Source organism: Lepus europaeus, chromosome 11 (assembly GCF_033115175.1).
Source record: "Lepus europaeus isolate LE1 chromosome 11, mLepTim1.pri, whole genome shotgun sequence".
In the NCBI taxonomy this organism is placed as follows: domain Eukaryota; kingdom Metazoa; phylum Chordata; class Mammalia; order Lagomorpha; family Leporidae; genus Lepus; species Lepus europaeus.
Genome location: NC_084837.1, coordinates 23,473,082 through 23,496,125, shown reverse-complemented (window position 1 = coordinate 23,496,125; position 23,044 = coordinate 23,473,082). Strand labels below are relative to the sequence as shown.

The 23,044-nt window shown below is 40.7% G+C and overlaps 2 protein-coding genes across 5 annotated transcripts in view; one reads left to right on the top strand and one right to left on the bottom strand.

Annotated features, from left to right (window-relative positions):
- The window catches only part of GPR137C (G protein-coupled receptor 137C), a 65,776-nt gene extending 62,461 nt beyond the window's left edge, over positions 1–3,315 (top strand). The window contains exon 7 of one of the 2 annotated variants that reach the window (XM_062204581.1): positions 899–3,315. In XM_062204581.1, the coding sequence (XP_062060565.1) occupies positions 899–911 (13 nt within the window). In that variant the 3' untranslated portion in view covers positions 912–3,315. Of the gene's footprint in view, positions 1–550 lie in introns of both variants that reach the window. The other variant, XM_062204580.1, reaches the window with a different exon arrangement.
- Positions 3,316–6,117: 2,802 nt separating this feature from the next.
- Positions 6,118–23,044, bottom strand: part of ERO1A (endoplasmic reticulum oxidoreductase 1 alpha) — a 52,174-nt gene continuing 35,247 nt past the window's right edge. The window contains exons 8-16 of one of the 3 annotated variants that reach the window (XM_062205127.1): positions 21,481–21,527; positions 18,576–18,587; positions 15,054–15,080; positions 14,838–14,930; positions 13,803–14,049; positions 12,919–12,988; positions 7,293–7,379; positions 7,071–7,204; positions 6,118–6,342 (exon numbers count right to left, since the gene is read on the bottom strand). In XM_062205127.1, coding sequence (XP_062061111.1) covers positions 6,282–6,342; positions 7,071–7,204; positions 7,293–7,379; positions 12,919–12,988; positions 13,803–14,049; positions 14,838–14,930; positions 15,054–15,080; positions 18,576–18,587; positions 21,481–21,527 — 778 coding nt within the window. In that variant the 3' untranslated portion in view covers positions 6,118–6,281. The remainder of the gene's footprint in view (positions 6,343–7,070; positions 7,205–7,292; positions 7,380–12,918; positions 12,989–13,802; positions 14,050–14,837; positions 14,931–15,053; positions 15,081–18,575; positions 18,588–21,480; positions 21,528–23,044) is intronic. The other 2 variants (XM_062205128.1, XM_062205129.1) reach the window with 2 other exon arrangements.

Here is a 23,044-nt window from a genome sequence, read left to right as displayed (position 1 = left end):
GTTCCAAAACCATCGCAGCTAATTAACTGGTATATTGTCAGCTACTTGTCAGGACAAAGGGAAAATCTTAATGCACACCTGTGTGATTCTTTCATCTTGATACTACATTTTCTGTAACCCTAACTTTCCCTGGACAAGTCACTTAACCTTTTTTGGAGCTAGTTGTTCATCTCTAAAATGGGGATGATAAAAAGAAAAGCAAGTCTGAAAAACAAAATAGGAATAACAGAACCTTTTTCACTGGATTGTTGTGAAGATTGGTATGTGTATATACATAGACACGTATCTTAGAATACAGCCTACCATACAGTAATCACTATACCAATTGGCATTTACTCATCTTTATGTAATATGTGGTGCAGGCTCAAGGATAATGGAAAAACCATTAAGTTGCATAGAAATTCGTTATTTGGTAAAGAACGTATTTCAATATATTTGACACTAACTGTAGTTTTAAATTCACTGAAAGATTTTCAGCAATGCCAGTGTGGCTTCTTGTATTCTGATCGCAGTCCTATGGCTTCTTTGCCCTTTTTTGTTGTTGTTGCAGCTTATCAAATTCGCAAAGTTTGGGCTGGTACGGCACCATGACTGGGTGTGGCAGCAGCAGTTACACAGTCACCCCCCACCTGAATGGACCTGTGACAGATACTGCTCCTTTGCTCTTTACTTGTAGTAATCTAGATATGAACAATCACCATAGCTTATATGTAACACCACAGAACTGACAGCATTATCAAGTTGTGATTCTTGAATTGTTTTTCATAAATGTGTATATTCGACATGTTTAAATTCCATCTATGTAAACATTCCATTATTTGTTGCAACTGAAGACAAAATCTGGAAATGTGGCTGAGTCTGGTGGAGACCACAACTACTACTTTTGATCTCTGCACAGTAACATGAAATAAAACGGAAAGACTGGAGTAGAAGAGAGATGAGATCTCAAGGCACTTGATGGCCTCCAAACACCCTGACTTTGGAACATCAGATGCATACTTGCATATTTGCACTTTGACCTTTGATCTGGAAGAGTATACACTGCAGTCCCCAAAGTCATACTCCAGTGTCCGCCCTGGAACGTTACCGTACACCAATCTGGAAGGCAGCTTTCCTACGTAAATCAAAGCCTGTGTATTCACTGGTTGTTCTCTGTGTGGAATTCTTACCCCATTACAGATTTATAGTGTGAACAGTGCACAGAATGAAGGCATAAAAATATTATTTTTAAAAATCTAAAATAATGTAATCATTGAAGACAGTTCTCATAAGCATGATTTTAATATACCAATTTAAATTATTCAAACAATCACTTTAGACAAATTACAGTGGTCATTCTTCTCAGTGATGACCAGCAGCATTCTTTGGAAAGCCATGGCAGTTGGTTCAAGAGCAACACATACCTGTGAAAATTGTGTGGCTCCTCTGATTAGAAGCACTCAAGCAATTATTTTGTATGATTAAGATATATGTGGTAATTTAAGCATGATTCTTCAAGAAAGCAATAGAGATTTTTGCATAGGAAGATTTTACCAGAAACTTCTTGGGACTAAACAAGTTTACAGATGCATTTGAGATTTATAAAATGTGAAGTCAAGTTAAAACGTGAATACATTTTCAAAAGCATTCGATTTATTTGAAGCAAGATCTAACTGATCTCACTGAATCAGGATCGTCCTCAGGTAAATTAAACCATGATATGCTATTGCCATGAACTCAAGTGCAATACTTTGTAAGACACACAATTCCTCCTTTAATTTTCACATTTTTATACTTTGTAAATGGGCAAAGCCAAATTAAATTGAATTCAAATTAATCCCAGCACTAGACTGAATAACAAAGCAAACTTTGGTAAATGTATGAACTAGGTAGGTATAGAGGTTAATAATATTGGAGTACTTTTAAAATTAAAACTGACGTGAACATCCTACCCCAATTCTAAAGAATTTATATTTGGTGAACATAGATAACACAGAATTTGTAAATGCACTTTCTACTAGTGTCTGTCTGAAAAGTACATGCTGAATACCTCAAGATGCCAAGGGAACAGGCAACATTGGGAAGTTGTCACAACGTGCTTAAGGACAACTAATTATGCACAATTGTGTGCTCATCTATTTCTTCAGAACTGGAATTAGTACAACTGTTCTGTCTTCTATTTTCATTAAAAAGTTGTTTTACTTAAGATATCTTTGAACTTCTTCATACCTGATGCGGTAACTCCACAAAAGTGTTAACAGTGAAACCCTAAGGAAAAAATGAAATTGTTTAAAGCTTTCTATCTTTCAGGAGGCTGGGCCACAGCCAAATTTCTTCTTTTAATGCTAATAACTGTAAATTCAATCAGAAGCATACTTACAAGTGTTACTTTGCATTTGTTTATAAATTCTCTCATTATAACCAAATTATTTTAAAATTCATAGCATTACTATGAACAACGTAACAGTGTGTTTCCACTGTGACTTCAGTTCCTAGGTTTCTTTGCAGAATGCCCAGTTTGTTTTGCTATTCATGTGAGGTATGTAATTACCAAGAGCTAGCAAAGATCTGTGCTGTGTTTGTTAATCCTTGGGGTTCAGTGTGATAAAATAAAATTTTTCTAGTAAGGCTTCCAGAGATGATGATCTTGTTTGACTAAACGAAGAGTACTTTAAATTCTTTTTCAAAGAAAATTTGGTTCCTTCAGCAGCATTAGTTGATTGTACCAAATTTGAGATTTGCAAGTTAGTTCTTATCACTAGGGTACCTAAATTCTTGGATTTGTCTTCTTACACCCATTTCACACCGTATATCACCAAAGATAAAGAAAGGTTAACTCTGGCCCACGTTTTGCTTAAAAATTGCAACGCACTGGGAGCACTTTAAGTTTGGTCTCGAAAGAAATAGTTGTTGATAAAATCAAAGGGCTACCAATTCCCTGTTCACCTTGCACTGAAGCACATGACGACAACTTCAAACCTTCCTTTTTGTTGTTCACTGATGAGACGAGTGATTTCCATTGCCTAGTGTGTAAATCTACAGTGGTTAGCAGTATTTGTTTTTATCGTTTCATTTGAGTGGTCATTAATTTTGAAACTTTTACCACTCACTGTAGTTGGCTGTAATTTTATGGAAGATGTAATTTATAGCAAAAATGGCTTTTTTATGCATAGCTGCTTTTTTTATTGTTTAACAGTGTTTCTCAGCTATCTAACCAGTTTCCGACTGGCTGTAAAAGTATAGCTGTGGCCAATGAATGTATTTATTTGTTGTTTCACTAAGTTGTAACAAAAAAAACAAAAAAAAAAACACCCAATACTGTTAAAAATAAAAGTGTTTGTGCTTTTATTTGGAGGTCTGGTTTTCTTATTTTCTTAATGGACCACACTAAGTTTCTGTCACATAAAGATAAAAACGCTAGTGCTACCAAAGGGGGAAAAAAAAAAAAAACAGGAGTTACAAATGAATTTGCCTTTAGTATTATTATAATTGCATCAGAATGTCTTATCACTTAGTACTATATACCAATTTGATATAAAGTACTATACATTTTACTTTAAAATACCAATGTGATTATATATTCAATCCTTATTCAGACATTAAGCTAAGAAAAATCTTCTATATGAGATCATTTGTAACCTCTCTTCTCCTCCTCTTAGAATCTTAAATAGGAACCCATTTATTCAGCCCTAATCCCAGCTGTGCTCTGTCTATTCGAGAAATTCCTCAACGATGCTGCCTCTTCCCTTGGAAGTTTTCGGTCTTTCACGACCACGCCACATCCTGAATGCAGTTCAACTCCTTGGGAGTGTACTGCTCCTTGCTGTGAAGTGGACAGAGCGAAGGTAGCAGCTTTAATGTAATAAAATTGTCACTTCACACACCGTTTATTTAACAAACATTTATTAAATGTCCATATACCAACAGCTGTGCCATGGAGATGCCCAGGTGAACAGTTCCTTTTCCTGCCCTTAAGGAGCTCACATTCTAGTAAAGGAGACTCTGAAACACAAATACAGTACAGTAAGCACGATAGAGGTAGGCTGTAATTACAGTGGCGACGGGGAAGAGGAAGGTACGGTTTCGCGGTGGAGATGTCTTGCTGGGCTTGCAAGGATGTCTGGAATTTTCCTGGCAGCAACATGGTTACGGCATTTGATGCAAAGAATCCAGCACTGGGGTCACTGGAGAATGCGTAAGCCTGTTTTCTCAGAACACTGGACAGGGAAGACATTTGAGAAGAATTTGTACAGGAAGCAAAGGAGTCTGGCTTTCTCCTGAAAGTTCAGGAGGTCACAGAGAGGTGTTAAGGAGGGAGTCGTGTTTTCAGAGGGCTTCTGGTAATACCGTGCAATGGCAGCAGGGAGATAGGCTGGTTCTAAGTAGACAGGTCTGTGTAGCACTTCCAGGAACAGCAATGGAGATGGTAAGACAACGATGTAACAGAAAGGTGATGGGAAAACCTTTAAATACCAGATTTTAGTTAAGGAGCAAGTGGGAGGTGACAAAGTGAAAGGAATATTCTTTCAAAATGATTGGCTATTTAAAAAAAAAAAAAAAGAGGATGGCATAAAATGAGAGTGAGTGAGGTATCTGCATAATGTTGCCATCTACGTCCATCTTCCGTATTTCAGAATCCAAAAAGCATCCTTAAACTTTTAGAGAAGGCCATCACGTCAAGTCCTCCGAGTCTCCAGGACGACTGGTTTAAATTAGTTCATGTCTTTTTTTTTTTTTTCCTGCCCTACTCGAGCAAATGAGGGGGAAAGGAAAAGAGGACACACACAGTTCAACAGGCCCTTTGCTGGTTCCCTTCAGGTACACTGCATATCCGCCACTCACGGCTGACAAAGATTTACTGGATCCCGGCCACAAGGGACGCAAGTAGACAGAAGTGTACACTGACATTTGTACACATTACATACACAAGCCCTGCTTTACTAACGAGGGGACATCTCAGCGTGTCACACCTGCTAAGACGCACACACAGAGGGCACACTGAGTTTGAGGTATACAGTTTCTTTTTCCTTACAATCGCTTGTGATATTAATTCCTAAACCTCTTCAAATATTTTTATCAATAAAGAGTTTTCACTGATGAAAAACTCCCAGAGTTACAGTGCAGCTTTAGGGAGGCAAGGAAAATGAGCTTTGTGTATAAAAAACTAAAATTATCACTGTGTCAGATCAAGCATAAAGACAGTGACAAAACGCAAGAACTTTAGGTTGGAGCTTGACACGATTCTTTATTCTAAGGCTTAGTGTAGGATTTTTTTTTTTTTTTCTGAGAAAATCGTTTCTAGAAAATTACTCACTTTTATACACTGAAGGTTTTACGGTTAAACGGGCATGATCCTGGAACAGACTTCTAAATGACTGAGGGAAAAATCGTGTGTGTGTATATAAATCCAGAGAGCAGAAAGGATAAAGCAAACTTGCTGACTGTCGGCAAAAGTTATTTGTCCTGTTGTTGAAATATTTCTGTAAATTTGAAATTATATAAAAATAAAGTCTCCTCAAAATTGTATTCAGGATTAGGGTCAGCATCTTGAGAATATATAATCTGTTAATTTTTCACATCTTTAGAAATCTCCTGTGATCACTGCACCTTTCTACCACCAAAACAACCCAAAATAAGTAGCAGTAGAATCCTAAAAGTGACTCTTTTTATACCAATACATTTTCAGGTTGCCAGATAAAACACAGGACTTTCAGTTAAATCTGAATTTCAAACAATGAATAAATTTTAGTATAAATAAGCTTGAAATAGTGCATGCAAGACACTTTTTAAAAAAAACTAGTTTTTCTGAAATTCAAATCTAACTGGATATTCTGTGTTTTTATTTGCACAACCTGGCAACTCTGAGTGTACTGAAACACCCCGGGTGGCTAATGGGGAGTCCCTCCCAGCTCGAGCTGTCTGTGTATTTCCTTTCCTATTGAAGGCTGGTCACATCTGCCACACTTTTATTTATATTATGTTTTCTTACACAAAACTTCAGTTTGAAAGACTTAAAACATAATTTACTTGGTTTTATCTTATGTGCACTTGATAATCCTGCTTTTATCCGCTATTAAACTTGAAAATTTGTACCACATTCTCAAAGTTAACTTTTACTCACAATACATAGACTTTGCACAATTTTAAAAAACAAACTGTTTACTTAATAGAATTCTCCTTTTACAAAAGCAGCTTTATATAAAATGTTTGGCTTGAGACTGTCGCTTCTGTTACGCCTCTGAATGAAATCCCACTCTTTGGCCTCCACTGTCCAGAAACAGGCACATTTCATCTTGTTTTCTTTAATGAATATTTTGTAACAAGTTCCTGAAGTTTTCTAATTCTTTCACACTCGTAGAAATTCTGTAACCAAACAAAAAATTTCACTCAGAAGCCATCTTAGAGGAATTTTTCTCTAAAAGTTATTTATTTTGCATTTTTAGACCATAGAAACTTCTTTTTAAAGTTTTTTAAATTTCAGCAAATTTAAAGGTACCTAAACCATTTAATCTGCCTTAATGTGGTTTTATTGTTCAACATGATAAAGCTATGATAACACTGTCCACAAGTTAGTTCTTCTGGTATTAAAGAATTAAAATATGTAAGTATGAAGAACCTAACTATTAAAATACTCTTGTACTCTTAAGTATTCATAAGTATATTCACTTACTTACTATGAGACATTAAAGTACATAAATATCTAGTAGAAAATAGTATGTATATATGTGTGTTAGAATATTTAGGCTAAACTTGATCAATAAATATGTTCATAAGTGTAGTATTAAAGTACATAAGTATAAAGTATCTAAATATTGAAATACATATTTTAAATCTGCATAAATGTACAAACTCAGTAAGATGACTACTGAAATATAATTAAACCAATAATTATAAAAGTCAATAAATGAAAATAAAGAATATCAGCAAATGACAGTGTATGTCTACACACCTGAAGCATTTTATCAGATCACAAGACTCTGGAATGAAATAATTTCAGTGAAGATACTCCTTACCCAGTTTCCCCAGAGAGTATATGTGCTACATTAGACTCCCCTGACTAGCAAAATCAATTTTAGTACATTCAAACGTACCTTCCAAATGCATTAAATAATGATACTATTTCTTGTCTGGTTAGCTGGAATTCATAACTGGATCCACTTTCTGGCATATTTGCTATCAATTTTTCGGAAAACAGGATCTTCAGAGCAGTACCCAAACCCTGAGTCTATAAGAGAAATAAAAAAAAGGAAAAATAAGAAAATTCTTCAGGCAAAGGATAAAAGAGGACATGAGACTGAGCTAGGTTTGCTTACCTGAAGCTTTCCCCAGAGTCGACATTTAAAACAACCAACGCAATCCATGATTCTTGAGATATTTCTAAAATGTAGTCGAAAGTCCTCCTAAAAACAATTTAACAGAATTTTATTAAGATGAAGTATTTAGTCAACCAGTGTTCTCTCTTCAGTCCTTTCCACATGCTTCATGCTGTGCAAGGTACTATGGGGTCCAAAACCAGGAGAGAGAGCGAGCTGTCACCAGCGCCTCCCGCATATGGGACCCTTTACACAATCTCAATCTACACTGCAAATCCAGAAATATGCATGATTATAATAAACATCGAACAAATTAAAAATACAGGATTCAAAAAGGTTAGGTAACTTGCCGAAGTTTCAATGTCTAGTAAACAGCAAACAAAGAACATAGGCCTGCCTCACTGCAAAGCTAAACCATCTGAAAAATGTACAAAGGTAGGGAGCATGGGTATTTACTTCACCTAGGGATTAAGATCCCGCATCAGTGTGCCTGAGTTCACTTCCCAGCAAAAGCTCCTGACTCCAGCACACTGCTAATGTGAAGTCGAGGCCGCCATGGCGATGGCCAAGTTGCTGGATTCTTTCGACCCAGATGGGAAACATGCATTTTTGTTTCTGGCTCCAGTCTGGCACCACTCCTCTCCCTACCACTGCAGGCATCTGGGGAGTGAATCAACCGATGGGCATTTTCTCACATTTTCTCTCTCTCTCTTTCAAATAAAGACATTTTTTAGAAATACACACAGGTAGCTTAATTGTGGAGGCCTGCTGCATGTGATGATTAACCATGTGTCGGTGACAGGTGACGGGAGGCCAGGACTTGAGCACACTGTTTACCACAAAAAGGCAGGAAAGGGACGGAGAGGGAAGAAACACCAGTTTCATGACAGTTCAGCTGCAAACTTACTTTCTGGTATTAACATTATTATTTACATATAAAATATACAAAATATGAGGCAGGTGTTGAGGCACAGTGAGTTAAGCCGCTGCCTGGGAGGCCAACATCTTGTATCAGAGTGCCAGCACACGTCCTGGCTCCTCTGCTTCTATGCCAGCTTCCTGGCTTAGAACGTGTGTGGCAAGGTAGCAGAAGACGGCTCCAGCGTAAGTGCCTGGGTCCCTGACACCCACGCAGCAGATGCGGATGCAGATCCTGACCCCTGGCTTCGATTTGGCCCACCCCTGGCTGTTGTCATCTGGGGAGTGAATCAACGATCAAAGATCTCCTTTTTTGTGTGTCTCTCTCTCTGTCCCTCTGCCTTTCAAATACTTAAATAGATCTTTGAAAAAATACCTATATATATATATATATATATATATATACACACACACACACACACACACGCAAAATAGGGAACATCAATTACAATTACAGTCCCCTATTTATCTTCTCAAAGTGTTAAATCCCACCCTCTATCGCTATGTTGAATTTGGTGTTTATTTTTCCCTTTTCGTTTCTATATTTTTAAATATCTATGTATATATTCATAAACAGTGTATTATATTGTTTAAATATAATAAAGTAACATGCAACCAGCTCATCAAAAAGTAGTATACAGGGGCTAGGATTGTGGCTTGGTGGCTAAAGCCACAGCCTGCAATGCCAGAATCCTATATGGGTGCAGGTTCAAGTCCTAGCTACTCCACTTCCAATCTAGCTCCCTAACGGTCTGGGAAAACAGAGGAAGAGGGCCCAAGTACTTGGGCTCTTCACCCAGCTGGGAGATCTGGAGGAAGCTCTGGGCTCCCGGCTTTGGCCTGGCCCAGTCCCAACCATTGTAGCCATTTGGGGAGTGAACCAGCATATGGAAGCGCGCTCTATCTCTTTCTCCTCCTCTCTCTGTTACTCTGCCTTTGAAATAAAAATTAAAAAATAAATCTTAAAAAAATTGTAGAGCTTCTGTACAAGATATTTGCTTGTATAGATACTGTCCAAATTCTGTATTTGAATCCATGTTTATTCAAATGCTTGAATGTGGCAGCTCTTGACTAAGTATTCACATGGCATGCACAGTGAGCAAGGGTGGTGTTTACAATGGCCATATAAACATCATAAAATTAAAACCAAGCATAGAAAATAGCATGGATTTTCTGCATAAGTGAACTTAATATGCTAGCACCAAATTAACAGGCTAGAAATTAGAACAGGAAAATAATCCCTGTGACTTCCATAAATAACCATGTCCAGTAACCTGAGTATATCCCAAAATTGTCTCAGGCCAGAAAAATTTGATCCTGAAAATAACCAGAACCTAAATCTTGTACAAATTCTCCTTGTTTAGGCAGACAGCTTTGTGTCTTCACTTTAAGCTGCAGTCAGGCGGCAGAATGCTCAGACATGCTGTGCGGATATGCTGTGATTTATAGTCAGTGAAACCGATTAAGTCTTGCCCAAATTCTCAAATGTTTTATAAGCTTTCATATTTTGAATTGAACCCTAACTAATTATTTTTCATGTATCAGAGGCGGGGAACATCTGGCCCCTAGGTCATGTAAGGCCCGTGAAATCATTTGCTCTGGCCCTGCCAAGGCAACTGCAGGGGGCACTCAAAATTCAATACATCTACATCAGGCTAATTTTTCAGTTGACCATTTTGTATGGTCCACAAATGATGTCATCAATATCCAAATGGCCCTTGGCAGAAAAAGGTTCCCCACCCCTGAATTGTTGGTTTTCTATTTCTAACTATACAATGATAGAGTCCAAAGAACACAATGTAAGCTTTTTTAAATGAATTTATGGCTTTTCAAATCCATGGTGTTTACCAGAAATTATTTTTAAAAAACTCTATTATTAACATGCTTTCTTGTTTTTCACTTCTTTCCTATAAAAGACTCAGAAAAATCTGCTGTTAAATAAGAAGTCTCTAAATAAAAATTTCAAAGCTGAGTATTTCAGAGTTTTGATCAAATTAAAACACTGTAAGAAATATTTCTAATTTGCACGATCTAAAAAGAGCCTACGCCAAAACACTCTCCAATAAACCAGCGGGGGAACTAAAAATAAGAAACATACTGAAAATAGTAGGAAAAAGAAGTCTGATTGAAACATCCTCCCCCTCATTTCCAAGTTCCTGGAAGTTGTTCGGAGCTTATATAAGCACTGTGGTATGTTTTTGTAGCAAGAATGCTTTAAGTAGGAGGTAGATGGGAGGTCAAAAATAACTATTCTCTAACAGCAAAAACCAAACACAAGAAACAGCAGCTGGGGACACCTGGGTTCAGAGCATCTGGGTTCAAAGTCCCAGCTCTGCTTCCAACTCCAGCTTCCTGTTAATGCACACCCGGGGAGCAGCAGGTGATGGCTCAAGTACCTGGCCCTACCACCCACAAGGGAGTCCCAGAGTGAGCTCCCCGCTCCTGGCTTTAGCCTGGTCTCGCCCAAGCTGCTACAGCCTTTGAAGATGGAACCAGTGGATGGAAGCTCTTTGTCTCTCTCTCTTAAACAAAATGAAAATAAATAATTTTTTTAAAAAATTTGTTTACAAGTTGCATAAAATCAAATTGTCTCATTGTGGAAAGAAAGCATAGCAAACGCAGGAGGACTGTTATAGCCTGCTGATCCTGAGGCCACCTGCCTTCACTGTCCAATGGCTATGGCACAGAGAAGAGTGACGTCATCTTCCCTGACTCCCCCAGACACTGGAGATCCCTCAAGGGAGGAGCTGTCTCCTACTCATGGCAAAAGTGTTTTCTAAATCTTCCTGGTAATACCTCACACTGACATGGTGTGGAGACCAACGTATACGCTCCCAGATGGTGTCGTCCACAGCCTCCCCCTTAATGAAGAGACAAGGCGATGAGCAGACCCCACCTTAGGGCTTCCAGGTCTGTTCTCTCCAGGACCATAGGCTGGCATTCCTCCTTGCCTTTGATTCCCAGGCAATCACAGGAATGACAAAGCACCACACTGTACCTTGGGCCCCTAAAGACCCATGTCACTTCCAGAATCCTCTTTAGCAAAAGACAGACTCTGCGGTCACTCATGCCCTAGAGCCCGCCCCCCTAGTTTAGCGCCTCTGTTAATTATCTGTGAGAGCCATCTGAAGTGCCCATCAGTTCTGTCACACACAGCGCAAATAGCATCTTAACAGACCTGCCTTTTGACTGTGGTTTTTTTGAGGAAAAGAATGATTCTCATTTTGCTTTTAATTTCAGGATCTATATCAAGAGTGACTGCTACACATACAGTTTTATTCATTTTAATTGAAAAATAACAATTATATTTGCTGATGGTATGCAATGTGATGTTTTGATATATGTTTAAAGCAGGGCCGGTGCTGTGGCGTAGACGGTAAAGTCCTGGCCTGAGGCGCCAGGATCCCATATAGGCGCTGGTTCAGGACCTAGCTGTTCCACTTCCGATCCAGCTCTCTGCTATGGCCTGGGAAAGCAGTAGAAGATGGCCCAAGTCCTTGGGCCCCTGAACCTGCATGGGAGACCTGGAGGAAGCTCCTGGCTCCTGGCCTCAGATGAGTGCAGCTCCAGCCATTGCGGCCATTTGGGGAGTGAACCAGCAGATGGAAGACCTCTCTCTCTCTCTCTCTCTGCCTCTCCTTCTCTATGTAACTTTGACTTTCAAATAAATAAATAAATCTTTAAAAAAAAGAAACAAAATAAAAGGCAGAAGGTCCAATCAGGCTCATTGAGAAACCCATTACCTTATGTACTTATTGGTTTGTGGTGAAAACATTTAAAACCTACTCATTCTGGCCTGCACCGTGGCTTAACAGGCTAATCCTCCGCCTTGCGGCGCCAGCACACTGGGTTCTAGTCCCGGTTCAGGGCGCCGGATTCTGTCCCAGTTGCCCCTCTTCCAGGCCAGCTCTCTGCTATGGCCTGGGAAGGCAGTGGAGGATGGCCCAAGTGCTTGGGCCCTGCACCTGCATGGGAGACCAGGAGAAGCACCTGGCTCCTGGCTTTGGATCAGCGAGATGCGCCGGCCGCAGCAGCCATTGGAGGGTGAACCAACGGAAAAGGAAGACCTTTCTCTCTGTCTGTCTCTCTCTATCCACTCTGCCTGTCCAAAAAAAAAAAAAAAAAAAAACTACTCATTCAGCAATTTTGAAATATCCGATGCATGAGGATTTCTTTTTTAACATTTCACTTATTTGAAAGGCAGTGTTAGAGAAAGAAGGAGAGATTGAGAGAGATCTTCCATCCTGTGATTCACTCCCCATATGGCTGCAATGGCTGCAATGGCTGCAATGGCTGCGGCTAGGCCAGGCCGAAGCCAGGAGCCAGGGAGGAGCTTCCTCAGGGTCTCCCATGTGGGTGCAGGGATCATCTTCCACTGCTTTCCCAGGCGCATTAGGAGAGAGCTGCATAGAAAGTAGAGCAGCCAGGACTCGAACCAGCACCCATATGGGATGCTGGGGTCACAGGCAGTGGTTTAACCCACTGCACCATAGTGCCAGCCCCATGTGATGACTTCTTACAGTCACCACTCTGGGCAGCAGATCTCTAAGGCTCATTCCTGCTCTCAGCTGAAACTCGGCACCCTATGAGCACCAGGCCCCGACCCCAGCCCTGGTAACCAGCACTCTACACACAGCTTCATATTCACACCTGTGGTGGTGTTCACAACTCTGTGCCTTGCGGTTAGGCTCAAGTATAAAACACTTACCTTTAGTTTGTGAGCTTCTTTTTTATCCCCAGCAAAAAAGGAATTCTCATCAAAATGCAAAGGAAATGACCTGCATTTGAAAACAGAATTCTCATTTTCTTGTATCACAAATATTAAAAGTGCTGCTAATTCAGTACTTTCATGTATTAAATTATTAGAATAGATAATAGAGTGGTTCCTGAAATATAATAAAATCAACACTCCAATGCCCCAAAACAATCCTTATCCTTCATTATAAATGCTAACTGTACAATACAGTTAAGAGGGTACTTCAAAAACTAACGGAAAATGAGCTGGAATGTGCACTTTGCACAAACTTTCTTAGGTATCCTGCGTTCCATGAGAACCATGCATGTATAAAATAATAAAGTATTGGCTCTTAAAACCAAAGCTGTGGCCAGCACAGTGGCTCAGAAGGCTAATCCTTCGCCTTGCGGCGCCGGCACATCAGGTTCTAGTCCCGGTTGGGGCGCAAGATTCTGTCCCGGTTGCTCCTCTTCCAGGCCAGCTCTCCGCTATGGCCCGGGAAGGCAGTGGAGGATGGCCCAAGTCCTTGGGCCCTGCACCTGCATGGGAGACCAGGAAGAAGCACCAGGCTCCTGGCTTTGGATCGGCGCAGCACGCCGGCCGTAGCGGCCATTAGGGGAGTGAACCAACGGAAAAGGAAGACCTTTCTCTCTGTCTCTCTCTCTATCCACTCTGCCTGTCAAAAAAAAAAAAAAAAAAAAAAAAAGCTGTGTGCCTTTTAGTACCTGGGGTCAAAACACAAACTTCCATTCTAAAAGACCTCGGAGCAAAAATGGGCTTTTAATTATTTTCTAACTAGCTCTCTTCTCTAAATAACTATTTCAGAATCTAGTAAGTTGTTACATCTGGTAATTTACTTGATTTCATGAAGGATTTCCAGAAGTAATTTTTTGTTTTCTGCATCCTGAATTTTATTTCCGGTGAAAAGTTGAAAATCCGGGCGCTCGAAGAAAGGCAGCACTTTAGACAGAGCCCTTAGTTCTATCAAGTAGAGAAAATACAGGTTCTTCAGCCTTCTCGGGCCTTCTCCCTTGGTCAAAACCCCATCAAATCGCTGCTGAAATTCTGTAATGTTGTGTCCCCATTTCTTTTCCAACCAGGTATCTGGGAGGAAAAAAGAATTAAATTTTAAAAACTCAACTTTAAAATTAATTGTCATTTTAATTACATTGGGTTACTTATGTCTGTAGAGGTTACATTCATGTGTTATTTTAAAACTATAAAAATTATTTTCATCACATAGCCTTAAATAGTTCTAATTGCTTTACCTTCTAGAACACAGCCCTAAAGTAAAACAAATTATTTTACTGAGAAAGCAGGTTTTCCTAAAAATCAAATTCCTGAACATCAACATTCATAAAACCTAAATACACAATTTAAAACTGAGTGTCTGAAATCACTGAGTTGAAATGCTGGCGGAGATCGGAGTTCCTGTGTTCTGTGTCTGAGACAAGGAGACAGTAACTCCAGAAGAAACGTTCCTGATGGGGATCAGCCCTGGTCTGACCGTGCTGCAGAGAGCAGGAAATGCCTCCCCCAGCAGAGCTCCAGGCCTGCGGCTGACCCGGAGACACGGGTTCTGCAAGAACACCAGCTGACAGGTAGCATGCTGTGCTCCTATGAGTTACGTTAATGCCCACAACGAAAGAACAGAAAATTCCCAAAGTGACGACGTGTACAGCTTTGAGCAGTGTTTTATAAGAGGGTGGAGGCAGCTGAGAACGTGCCGAACTATTCATGCAGCCGGACCTCGGGTGCCCACTCTCATCACTGCGTGTTCACTGCCTAACACTCGCTCAGGGTGATCTTTCCCAATGCACCTCGGTTCCAAGAACATGCTAAGATTACATGAAAATGCATAGAATAAAATGAAAAAAGTGAACAGTGCATACCTTGTAGAAGATACCTTGCACTCAAATGCACGTTAATGCTTGCATGTAGCCCAGATATAAGTCTGTAGAATGCTCTTTTTTCTACACACAGGCCTAAAAAAAGGCAGTGATTGGGAAATAAAATTCCGTGTGAATATTTCAATATAAAATTAATTTCAAGTATCTTTAAATTGAAAAAAAATCACCATATAAATGTGTTTAAAAATTTCCAGTTACCTTCTAGCCAACTGTAAAAAGTATTCTCTGAAATTGAAAGAAAATTAAGTCACAAGGTTGTAACAATGCAAAAAGTTTTTCAAAAGTTTTAATGTATTACAGCGAATTTGTGACAAACGATGGTTTCCAGGCTGCCTAACCTAAAGGCCCAGGTCTCATGCGCAGCTTTCCCAAAGGAAGCAGACGTGGTTGGTGTGGACAGTTGTGACCCACTCTACTGCTCAGGCTTAAGCATGGCCTTAGGCAGCCCCAGCTTCACAATTTTCTAAATAAACTCGTTTTGGTTTTCTGCTTTAAATTTTATTTATGTATTTGTGAGGCCAAGAGACACAAAGAGCAGAGAGCGAGAAAGAGAGAGGGCGCTCTCATCTGCTGGTTCATTCCTCAAATGCCACAGGAGCCAGGGCTGGACAAGAGGCAGACGTGACAAAGGGACAAAACCCTAAAAATATAAAAAGCTTATAAACCAAATTAAAATTTTAAAGTACCCATTAAAATAGAGCAATTAGCATGAACAGAGAAAAACTCACAAGGAAAAAATACAGTAATAACAGACAAAAACTGTTCAGTCTTGCTTATAAAATGCAAGTCAGGACTGAAGAGATAGCCCTTTCCCTATCGAATTAGTAAAGATGAAAATAGGATAATAATGCTGAAAAGCTCTAGACAAAATTAGATAGACAGGTAGACAGAAATAGGCATCAAAACATTTGCAGACAAGCAGTGTGACATGGTAACCAACAGCACAGGCCATAGGGACTGGTGCTGTGGCATAGCACCAGTTCAAGTCCTGGCTGCTCCACTTCCTATCCAGCTCTCTGCTATGGCCTGAGAAAGCAGCAGAAGATGGCCTAAGTGCTTGGGTCCCTGCACCCACGTGGGAGACCTGGAAGGAGTTCCAGACTCCTGGCTTGGATCGAGCCCAGCTCAGCCGTTGTACCATCTGGAGAGAGAACCAGCGATGGAAGACCTCTCTCTCTGTCCCTTTCTCTCTCTGTAATTCTACCTCTCAAATAAATAACCTTTAAAAAAAAAAAAAAAACAGTCCCTGGAACAAAACTGCCTGATGTGAACATAAACAACTGTGCACTGAGCGCCTCAGTCATAAGGTTCTGGTGAAATGCCGACTTTCTCTGGGACTCATTTTCCTCATCTTAGCATGAGGATAAAAACAATGCTTAACTCCTCAGATTACTGAAAGGACTGAATAAAATCATATTTAACTGTTTAGAGCGGCTAGCACACAGTTATCAACATTAATTATTTGGGGGAGGTAGAATTCCAAGTGACTTCTTTCCTTATTTAAAAAAAAATGTAGGATTTTTCAATGTATTGACCATGAATTGGGGCACTGGGAGATCACACTGCTTGGAACAGCCTGACAATGAAAGCTTCGGTTCAGTTTGATAATCCTCAAGTAGCTATTCTCTCCTTGATCTGATTGTGGTCTCATCAAATACTCAGCCAATATGACAGCTGTCAGGAATAACCCTTTGCTACCTGGCCAGAATCAACACATACAAAGCAGACTGGTCCTCTAAGGATGCTGCCGAGGCTCCCGACCTCTCCGCTGACAAGAGCCCGGCTGCCGTCCTCAGAAGACAATGAAACAAGACAGCCTCCTCTCATGCAGCTACAGCAGAGAACTAGGTCAGTGCCCCAGATGGAATAAGGTTACTCACAACTAGAAGTTAAGAGACTGCCTCTGCCAGTAACTAATATGAGGCATCTTTGGAAAAATAACGTTACTGGGGCTGGGTTGTGGCTTAATGAATTATGCTATTACCTACATATCAGAGTATATATAGATTCGAGTTCCAGCTGCCCCACTTCTGATCCAGCTCCATGTTAATGGCCTGGGAAAGCAGTGGAGGACGGCTCAAGTGCTTGGGCCCCTGCACCCACATGGGAGACCTGGATGGAGTTACAGACTTGTGGCTTTGGCCAGGCCCACCCTTGGATGTTATGGCCATCTGGGGAGTAAACCAGCAGATGAAAGGTCTGTCCTTCTCTGTCATTTTGCCTTTCAAATAAATAAAATCAATTAAAAAAAAAATCTTACTGCTAAACAATGTGTCTTCAAACAATACAGTTCTTTTTTTTTTTTTTTAAAGATTTTATTTATTTATTTAAGAGGTAGAATTACAGACAGTGAGAGGGAGAGACAGAGAGAAAGGTCTTCCTTCCGTTGCTTTACTTTCCAAATGGCTGCAATGGCCAGAGCTGTGCCGATCCAAAGCCAGGAGCCAGGTGATTCTTCCCACTATCCCATGTAGTTGCAGGGGCCCAAGCACTTGGGGCATCTTCTATGGCTTTCTCAGGCCATAGCAGAGAGCTGGATTGGAAGAGGAGCAGCTGGGACTCGAACTGGGGTCCATATGGGATGCTGGCACCACAGGCAGAGGATTAACCTACTGCACCATGGCGCCAGCCCCAAACCATACAGTGCTGATTTCAGCATTTACCTACTACAATTACTGTAATATAAAGTACACCAATAAGATAACAATCTTAACAGACTCCAATATTCTGTTACTCAGACATCATAAAAAAGAAATTCATAAAAATAACAGAGGGGTCCCACACCATGCACAGGATAAGCTGCCCCGTGTGACACTGGCATTCCATATCTGAGTGCCAGTTCGAGTCGCAGGTACTCCATTTTCTATCCAGCTCCTTGCTAACGTGACTGGAAAAGCAGCTCAAGATGGCCCCAGTGCTTGGGCCCCTGCTACCCACATAGGAGACCTGGATGCAGCTACTGCCTCCTCACTTTGGACTGGCCCAGACCTGCCTGTTGCAGCCATTTGCAGAGGGAACCTATAGACTGAGGATCTCTCTCTGTCTCTCTCTGTCACTCTGCCTTTCAAATAAATATGTAAATCTTTTAATAATTATTACCATTTTCAGAAGATGGAGGATTGTGAGGAAAAGCAAAGTGCAGACCGCACAGGACAGCAGTTTTTTATGGATGAACTAAGGCTACTCCCATTGTTACCCACATGGTCTCAAGAATAACTAAAGTCATTTTAATCTTATCCTTGAAGCAAGAAGATTCTCAAAAAAGGCTAGGTAAACCTAGAAAATGCTGACATTTTTCGCACTACTGTTAACTTAGACTTGCCAATGCTAGCAACACCCAGGAGTTACCAGCTCTGGACTCGGCACTCTGATCATGCCCCAACCCTTCCTGTGTGATACTTAGTCGACCTGGAATTCAACCAGGAACGGAGCCGGGAAGCTGTTTTCCTTGCCTGGGGTGGCAGGATGAGCCCAGCGGCCACACTGAGTGGGAAAGGCATGAGGCATGAGGCCAAAGCAGCTCTCTGTAACGCCCACCCTCAGCCCCAGCTATCCTCCCTCAGCCCACGCCTTCACTTCCAGAATTCCAGGTCAAGAGATAAAAATGAAGTTCTTCTGAGTCTCAAAGGTGGGAAGAGAAAATAAACTTGGCCATAATGAATGCGTGAATGTATAAGCAAATTCATGTATGTAACATAATGATACAGAAGTTCCACTTACCTTTACTATTTCCTGAAAAGCAAAACAACAATGCTTATTAGTATAAACTCCTTCCAGCTGCCCATTTTATAATGCTACACTTTGATAAAAACAGGTTTTTCGTAATGGTTAGTTTTGGTCCATCTATTTATCCATACAAATGAAACACCAGGGTAAGACGCCTGGGACAGCAGCTCCGTATGGGGATGCTAACCAATTAGTGCCACTCAAGTTAACGGCACTGTCTCCACAAGGAGGCACACAGAGGAGTTCAGCCCACGTGACAGCGAAGGTGGACAACGAGAGAGAAAAATCCAGTCTGTCACCAAGAGGATTCCTAACTATTTCAGGACTTATTTAGCTGGCAGAGCCTTTCCCACATTTATTCATCCTAAAGCTGCAATATAATTTCTGTTAAAAATTTGCATTATTGCTTTGAAATCTCCAGACTGACATTTAAGTTTTACCCTGAGTCAGGAATATTTTCAAAGACTATTTGTGAGTTTCAAATTACATAGAAGGCGCCAGTCTGTGTGCAGCTGCCTAATGACTATTGAAAAATTCTCTTCATTTTGCCCACTTTTCTTGAATGCCTTTTTTATCAAATTAATATATTCTAAAAGCAAATATGTTTAAAAATAAAAAAGACACAGACAAAATTAAAAACTATCCATTACCCCTCCTGCCCAAAGTAAACAACATTTGTGCTTTGGTAAAAGTCCTTTTTCTTTGTGTATAGATATAGAAATTTCTATAGATACAGAAATTATATTAGATATAGATATATATAGATACATAAAATTTCTATAGATATAGAAATTATATTAATTGTGTTTTTTAAAAACTATACATGTTGCTTTAATACCTGTTTTCTTTCCTGGATGTACTTTTGCTTTAAATGAATACAGATTTGCAGTACAATTCCCTATTGCTATATTCTACTGTGTGTCTGACTGTACCATAAGTCACTTGGCCCATTCCCTAATAATAAACATTTAAATTGTTCCCATTTATCTATAAGGTAACTGAGGGTGGTTAATTCATTTACTAAGTCATAATGTGAGTTCACCTCTTGCCTATAAATTTGCATTTGATCTGATATTAAATCAAACAGCTTCCACTGAGTCACCACATCTGACTATGAACAAACCCAAAAGCTTGGTTTAAAGATATTCTTTCCTAATCTAAGAAAGACAAATGTGCCAGCAATTAGGGACTAGTGTAATCTCATCATTTTCCCAGAGGAAATTTATATTAATTGACTACATGACATCATCCCCTTTTAAATGAACTTTAAAGAATAAAAACCTTACAGGTGTTCTGAAAGCCCATCAAAGATTTTATCAGTAAGCACATATTCACAAACAGGGATGTATATTTTCAAAGGACAAAGTCTGAAATCATACACTGAAACAATTTATTCACAAACCCTTCTGCCTACTGAGGACGGGCAGGGTTTGTGAGTTCTAAATTTTTTTTTTAAGATTTATTTTATTTATTTGAAAGAGTTAGAGAGGTAGAGACAAAGAGAGAGGTCTTCCTTCTGCTAGTTCACTCCCAGATGGCCACAATGGCCGGAGCTGCACCAATCCGAAGCCAGGAGCCAGGAGCTTCTTCCGGGTCTCCCATGTGGGTGCAGGGCCCAAGGACTTGGGCCATCCTCCACTGCTTTCCCAGGCCATAGCAGAGAGCTGGATTGGAAGAGAAGCAGCTGGGACTAGAACCGGCACCCATCTGGTACCTACGCAGTGTCTACCTCAACAGTAAATGGTGACTTGTCGTTTCTGGAATTAACACGTAATTTTCACTATTGGAGACAGGCCCATCCAGGGAGAAGAGTAATTTACTCTGTTTGTCTAACACACCACTTCATGTATTACATATCAGACTGGTTATTAAGAGAGAAAGGCTGGGGCCAGCACTGTGGCATAGTGGGTAAAGCCACCACCTGCAGTGCCGATATCCCATATGGGTGCCTGTTTGAATCGTGGCTGCTCTACTTCCAATCCAGCTCTCTGATTTGGCCTGGGAAAGCAGTAGAAGATGGCCCAGGTTCTTGGGCCCCTGCACCTGCATGGGAGACCTGGAAGCAGTCCTGGCTGGAAGCAGCTCCTGGCTCCTGGCTTTGGATTGGCATAGCTCTAGCCATTGCAGCTATCTGGGGGGTGAACCAGCGGATAGAAGATCTCTCTATCTCTCTGCCTCTCCTTATCTCTGTGTGTAACTCTTTCAAATAAATAAATAAATCTTTAAATAAATCTTTAAAAAAAAAAAAAGAGAGATAAAGGCTGCCCATAGAGACCAAGTACTAGGGTAGGATAACAGATACAAAGATAGTAATTAAACAATACTACATGTGGAAGAAGCCATAGGCGGGAAACAAAACATGGCCCATGACCACTGCATGAGGCGAGGTGGCAGAGATTATTTCCGGTTAGGAGAATGAAAGAAAGCTTAGTGGAAAAGGCAGCATTTGGGCCAGACCTCAAGTATAAGCAGAAAATGAAAAATGTTACTGTTATATAAAAACATGTGAATTTGAAATCAGACTCCCAATATATGCAGCAATTTCAAGTTTTAGGGAAAAAACTGAGAAGTCTTTTGGATATCTATTTATCTGGAAGATGACTAGAAACTGAAAAACTACACAGAGAGTAGTGTGTCTACAAAAATGAATATAAGAATAAATATATAAGTGAATCTTCATCAAGAATATTCTAATATTGTGTACTTCATCATGAAAAAAACCCTCTCTACTAAAGTATAACTATTTTAAAACTATCTTTGCACTGTGAGGCACAACTTCCCTGGAAACAAGACCATGGCTTATGTGACTTCAAGCACACCTGGCATTTATCTTGCCTTCCCCTCCTTCCAGCCAAAGTTCATTGGCTGATCAATACAATAGTGCAAATAAACAACCTACCTTGACCAGAAGCCATAGGATTCAAAGGCCTTTTAATTGTCTGTGGCCTGGAAGCAAAAGAATTCAAAATACTATATTAGACATAACTACATTACCAGTCGTGATATAATGACTTAAGTGATATTATCTCAGAAATTGCTTAATGACTATGTCTAAAATAAAATTGTTTCACTGACATTATAAAACACTGGTTTTCTTGAATTGCTGTAGAAAAGTCATGGGCTGTTGTTTTAGTGATAATAACTCCTGATCTTTTCCCACTGCGGTGACTAGCAAGACATTTTCTAATCACTTCTTCAAAGGAGAAAAAGGGGGGCCGGCACAGTGGCGGACTAGGTTAATCCTCCGCCTGCAGCGCCAGCATCCCATATGGGTGCCAGGTTCTAGTCCCGGTTGCTCCTTTTCCAGTCCAGCTCTGTGCTGTAGCCCGGGAAGGCAGTGGAGGATGGCCCAAGTGCTTGGGCCCCTGCACCTGCATGGGAGACCAGGAAGAAGCACCTGGCTCCTGGCTTCGGATCAGCATAGCTCCGGCCATGTTGGCCATTTGTGGAGTGAACCAACAGAAGGAAAACCTTTCTCTCTGTCTCTCTCTCACTGTATATAACTCTACCTGTCAAATAAATAAATTAAAATGTTTAAAAAAAGAAAAAGAGGCCGGCGCCATGGCTTAACAGGCTAATCCTCTGCCTTGCAGCGCCGGCACACCGGGTTCTAGTCCTGGTTGGGGTGCCGGATTCTATCCCGGTTGCCCCTCTTCCAGGCCAGCTCTCTACTATGGCCCGGGAAGGCAGTGGAGGATGGCCCAAGTCCTTGGGCCCTGCACCCGCATGGGAGACCAGGAGAAGCACCTGGCTCCTGGCTTCGGAGCAGCGAGATGCGCCGGCCGCAGCGGCCACTGGAGGGTGAACCAACGGCAAAAAGGAAGACCTTTCTCTCTGTCTCTCTCTCTCACTATCCACTCTGCCTGTCAAAAAAAAAAAAAAAAAAAGGAGAAAAAGGATCAGTCAAGCTCTTCTTCTAGGTCACTGAGATGTTTTTATATACATTATACATACATATATGCATGTGTGTGTATATGGAACAGTATGAAAATATGCAATAGATGCACTAAAATTAAAAAATGGAAAAACCCACTTAGGTCATCTTTTTTTTTTTTTTAAGATTTATTTATTTGAAAGACAGAGTTATAGAGAGAGGTAGAGAGAGAGAGAGAGGTCTTCCATCCGATGGTTCACTCCCCAGATGACCACAACAACCGGAGCTCCACCAATCCAAAGCCAGGAGCTTCTTCCGGTCTCCCATATGGGTGCAGGGGCCCAAGCACTTAGGCCATTTTCTACTGCTTTCCCAAGCCACAGCAGAGAGCTGGATCAGAAGTGGAGCAGCCGGGAGTAGAACCAATGCCCATATGGGATGCTGGTGCTTCAGGCCAGGGCTTTCACCTGCAGCGCCACAGTGCCGGCCCCAGGTTGTCATTTTTTTTTTAAGATTTACCTATTTATTTGAAAGGCAGAGCAGTAGAGAGAGGCAGACGGGAGACTGGGAGAGAGGGATGAAAGGACAG